Raw genomic sequence first — 5,774 nt, forward strand, 5'->3', positions numbered from 1 at the left:
TTATTTTTAATTAATTAATTATCTGTTTTATAGTGACATTGGTTAATGAAATCCAATAAGTTTCAGCTGTACATTTATAACAGTAAGGCATTTATATATTTACATTGTGTGTTCACCTCCCATAGTTAGATTTATTTTTGCCACCACATATTTATCTCTTTTTACCCATCTACCTCCCCTCTCCCGCCTACACTTTGGTAACCTCACGTATAAGTGAAATCATGTGATTTTCAACGTTTTCTGTCTGGATTATTTCGCTTAGCATGATTATCTCAAGAGCCATCCATGTTGTCACAAATGGCAGTATTTCATCTCTTCTTATGGCTGAGTAGTATGTACCACTGCTTCTTTAGCCAATTATCTTCTATTGTAGACTTTGGTTGCTTCCATGTCCTGGCCACAGTGAATAATGCTGCTATGAACATCGGTGTGCAAATATCTTTTCAGATATGGGTTTTCAAGTCTTTGGGGTAAATAGCCAGTAGAGGGATTGCTGGATCAAATGGTAGATCAATTCTTAGTTTTTTGAGGAACCTCCATTCTGTTTTCCATAGTGGGTGTACCAATTCTGGAAGATTCTTTATTCCCTTCTTCTTGCAGCTAAACTCTAATCATCCTTTACACTCCAGTTTGAAAGCCTTCCCTAATCCCCAGACTAATGGGTGATCCCTCTTCTCTTCACTTATTCTGCACATCTGACACCTTTCCCTTTACTTTTGCTTCCATGGCACTTATCTTACTTGAGATGGAGGGTATGAAGAAAAGGCTTGAGGAGTGAAGGTTCAGAATAGCTGCTATGGCAGTGGGGCGAAAGGGTTAACTATAGAGAAGGAACAAGGTTACTCATTGCCGTGAGCCCAGCTGTATAGGGGATCCCAGTATTGGTATAGGAACTAGTCCGCATGGTTGGTTTATGGCGTTTCCGTCAGCGGCGTTCCACAGCTCAGGAGCAGAACTAGTAAAAGAGACAGTTGGATTGATCTAAGCCAGTAGTTTTCCACCAGTCGTGATTTTGTCCCCAGGGAACACATGGCAATGTCTGAAGACATTTTTAATTGTCACATTTGCAGAAGCAGGGTAGTCTATGGGCATTTAGTAGGTAAATATTCTACAATGCACAGGACAAACCCACACAACCAAGAATTATCTGGCCCCAAATGTCAGTAATCTAAGGTAGAGCAGCCCTGATCTAATCAGTGAACTGAGGAAAAAAATAGATCGTATTGGGATATAGGAGGTCAGAGTACAAAAATCTCCTTCCCCTTGAGAAGGTTGTATCATGAGATCTCATACAGGATTGCTGCTGCTCCACACAGGGCCTCGCACAACTGGGTTTCAACTTCAGAAACCACCAAGGGCTTAGTGATTTATCTCAAAGTATCTATTATCTAATATTATGTGCAGGACCACAGAAACCATAGAGAATATGCAAACATCAGTGGATCAGGGTAAAGTCAATGCAGAATTTGAGGGGAATATTACAATTGCAATGTAAGTTCATATGTTTGTCTATTTACAAATAGATTTATACAAGCAACACTTTTATAATTCTCTCTCCTTTTTTTTGCATTTTAGATGTAGGCCTTATGTATACTTTTGGAGATGGTCGACATGGAAAATTAGGACTTGGAATGGAGAATTTTACCAATCAGTTCATTCCTACTTTGTGCTCTAATTTTTTGAGATTTATGGTTGAATTGGTAAGGGTATCACATTTCCCCGTTTACATTTTCATATTCCTTTATTTGAGCTTTTAAGTATATTATAGAAAATAAGTACTTAAGAATATCATGACTATATCTTCATAAATACACTTGTTTCTTAAAAGCCAAATATCAGACATCATGTCACTCTGAAAATCTGTCCCTTTCCTAATTTTCCTCCCTTAATGTCTTCTTTTGCACCCCAATCTTAACTCTTCAGTTTCATTCTCATATGTCTCTTCAGAGCCATGCCATGCCTAAAAGCTTTGTTACTCCTGTTGCACCCAGCAGAGTGCCTTACTCATATTAGTCATCTGTAAATATTTATTGAATTAGATATTACTAAGACTCTCAAATCCTGTACAAGAAAAAATCTGATAATTAACAAAGAGTTTTGAAAGTATGTTTTATTGGCTAAATGTTACTTGGATAAGAAGGTAGCATTTCAGTGTCATCCCCAGCAGGCATTGTGTTTCTATTGTTTCTAACACTTTTGCCATATAAGAACTATAGACTTGAAAATTCTGTTTCTTTAGAGATGATTATATCACTTGAAATTTGTTCTCCAAAAACTCAGTGCCTCATACTATGGAACATTTTCAGTTCCTTAATATGACACCCACTCAATGAATGCCTGCTGTGTACAAGATACTGAACTAAGTATAGGGAATACAAAACATACAGTGGTGAACAAAATAATTAAATTACCACTCACTGAGCTTATAGTCTTATAGGGAAGATAATTTTTTAAAGCATTATACAAAAATTATAAATTTTAACTTTGAAAATATTATAAAGGAAAGGTTCAGAGCATGCTATTCTTACACCACCATGTACAACAGTATAAAATTGCTAAAAAAAATCTGTGTATTGTAAATACTCCACAATGTTTTTTAAGCACTTTATTGAAAATCAGTTATTTCTCAGAATCCTTTGAATATTGATTTCATTTTTCATTGCTCCATCATTGTGCATGCTTGCATTTTGCTCTAAGGATTTTTAAACATTAAACTTAAAAAATGTTCATATAAAGAAAAAGGCTTGGAGACATAATTAACCCCAGACACTGATTTATTCTTAGATTATTTTTTTCCAAGCAGAACTTCTCTGAGTAATTTTTTCAAGTTGTTAATGTTGTTCTCTGATTAAAATAACATTTTCCAACTTGTAAGGAGAAATGTAATATACCAAATAGTTTTTTCTCTATACTATATCAAATTGAAAGTAAAATGATATGTTAAACTTGTTCTAATTTTTAATCATAGTGTTTAAAGAATATGCAGTTGACACTAGAACAATGCAGGGATTAGGAGTGCTGACCCCATGAAGTAGAAAATCTGTGTATAACTTTTGACTTCCTAAAAACTTAACCTTGGTCATACCTCAGTATCTGCAGGGCATTGGTTCCAGGACCCACCACAGGTACCAAAATTCAAAAATCTTCAAGCCCCTTATGTAAAATGGTGCAGAACAGTGAACTGGCCCTCTGCATCCGTGCATTCCCAACTGTAGGTCAGAAATACTGTTTTTGATCTATGATTGCTTGAATCCACAGATGCAAAACTGGGGAATATGGAGGTTTGACTGTCTTGAAAGAAATCTGCATATAAGTAAACCTATGTAGTTCAAACCGATGTTGTTCAAGGGTCAACTGTATATTGTAATTCACGTGTGTGTGTGTGTGTGTGTTTGTATATAGATATAGATATAGATATAGATAGACATTTACTACAGCTAAGTAAATGTTTTGTAGCTGAAAACTGTTAAAAATCCCTTTGTGTTTGAAGCCAATGTCAATTTATCTGTGGATTTATGCTGCAGGTTGCCTGTGGTGGATGTCACATGATAGTTTTTGCCACTCCACGACTTGGTATAGCAGAAGAAATTGATGAAATGTACAGTCCTCACATACCTGCAGCGGCTTCTCTGCCCATCAGCCATCCGACCTCAGGAAATGTACTGCGTAGAACTTTATCTGCACGAGTGCGACGAAGAGAAAGGGTACAGTTGTGGCCTATTCTAAATAATAATATTGTCTAGTACTGCAAAAAAAACTGGAAGAAAAAATCCATATTTTTTTTTAATCCAAGAAGGGTCTTGTCAGATAAAGTTACTAAATAAAATGATTAGCATCCAGGGCTTACAAACTTCTAAAGGGAACTCAGAGTTAAGCTGTTAACACACACACAAATTTGAAAATTCAAATGATTATGGATAACCTTGGCTTATAGACAGTAAAACTTATCACTGTCTTATCACCTCAGATTGAATGCTGAGTTGTTTTTATAACTGTATATGGATTTACTTCTACTTTGCTTTTATCTGTTAGTTATACCTCATGAACAGTAGTAGAAGGTTATACACTGTAAAGAATGAAACATGGAAAGTAAAATAATAAGGACTTCAGTTTGTGAGAGGGAATGTTATTTTCTCAATTAAACTTAAAGATTCTCACTCTGCGCTTTAAAACTATTTTAATGATACTTATATTTTTTAAAAATGAAATACTTTTTTCAACTTCTTTTTCTTATCACATGATATCACTTATATGTGGGATATAAACCTAAAAGCAACAAATAAACATGGCAAACAAACAGAGACTCATGGACATGGACAATAGACTAGTGGTTACCAGAAGGTAGAGGTGAGGTAGATGGGGTAAAAAGGGTCAAATATGTGGTGACAGAAATCTAACTAAGGCCAGTGAACATACAATGCAAAATATATATGACTTACTGTTGAATTGTACACTTGAAACTTACTGGATTTCATTGGCCAATGTCACATAATAATAAAAAAATAATAAATTAATAAATAAAAAATACCAAAATTTTAAAGGAGATACTCCATTTTAACAAAATTACTTTAAGTTCCAAAACATACTTTTGAGGTAAAAGGTTAAGTTTGGCTTTTTAATGAAAAATTATGTATGGAAAGATTGAGAAATATAAATATTTTGTAGTTGTTGCTTGTTTATGCCTCATGAATAAATTTTTTGTTTCTCAGGGAAGGCAGAGAAAATACACACATACTTTTCCCCATTGTGTGAAAAACAGGTTTCCAAATGGGCAATTTAGAGCCACTTAGATACAGCGCCAACAGAACAAAACATTTTTGAGCCCTTGGTGATTATTAAAAAGTGAATGGTATGGAACGTTGGCCAACTTTGAAGTCTCTCTTAAATATTTTTAGCAACCACAGGGTAGTTGGTGTCTATATTAAATATATAACATCATCTAACAGTTTATTTAACCTTTAATTTTAAAGGAGAAATCCCCAGATTCTATTCAAATGACACAAACACTACCTCCAACTGAAGGGACTCTCGAGCCACCTGTTCATTTTGACCGTGGTTCAGTTCCTTTGTGCATATCTACCAGTAAGCTGCCAGAAAAAACAATAACTAAAGAGGAAGACGCCGTGATGCCCCTGAAACCAGGTAACATCTGATGCTCTGCCTGCTCTCACAAAAATCATACGTTTTATTCCTCTTGTTTCCATGTTTATCTTAAGATGTTTTCTCCAATTAACTTGTTTTCTTCCTAGTTAGAGATTGACATCTCTCATTTGAACTTAAATACAAATAGAAAGCATTTTCTGTGATCCTAAAAATCCCATGTAACAACAGCATCATATCTTTATGGGACATTGTTTAGTATACATAGTACTTTAGCTTACATTATCTCCTTTAAACCCTGAAGCAATTCCATGAATTAGGTGGGAGTTATATTCTTCATTTTCTTTTTTTTTCATTTTCTTAAATGGCTTTCCCCACCCCCCCAGACTTTATTGAAATATAATAGACAATTAGTTTGCCTGTTCATATGAATGAAGCTGTTGTTATCTCATCAGTGTCAAAATCTCCAAACTTTCAAAAAGATATTTTAAAACCTTTTAGCAGTGTGAATGAATTCTGCTCAATTCGCCTAACATGAGGTTAAAGGACCTTCAGTAAAATTATATCTACACTTTATATTACAGAATAATTTCCGTTTATTGTTCAGCTGTCTTTCACTTTTCCTTTGAAATCTGGTTTTCTCTTTTCCCTTTTAATCCTTCAGATTATTTTCA

At 34.7% G+C, this 5,774-nt stretch overlaps 1 protein-coding gene across 1 annotated transcript in view; it reads left to right on the top strand.

Annotated features, from left to right (window-relative positions):
* The window catches only part of RPGR (retinitis pigmentosa GTPase regulator), a 46,900-nt gene that overhangs the window by 17,755 nt on the left and 23,371 nt on the right, over nt 1-5,774 (top strand). Inside the window, 4 exon segments of the mRNA XM_006918260.3 lie at nt 1,576-1,700; nt 3,525-3,704; nt 4,971-5,142; nt 5,382-5,420. Coding sequence (XP_006918322.2) covers nt 1,576-1,700; nt 3,525-3,704; nt 4,971-5,142; nt 5,382-5,420 — 516 coding nt within the window.

Source organism: Pteropus alecto, unplaced genomic scaffold (assembly GCF_000325575.1).
Source record: "Pteropus alecto unplaced genomic scaffold, ASM32557v1 scaffold28, whole genome shotgun sequence".
Taxonomy (NCBI): domain Eukaryota; kingdom Metazoa; phylum Chordata; class Mammalia; order Chiroptera; family Pteropodidae; genus Pteropus; species Pteropus alecto.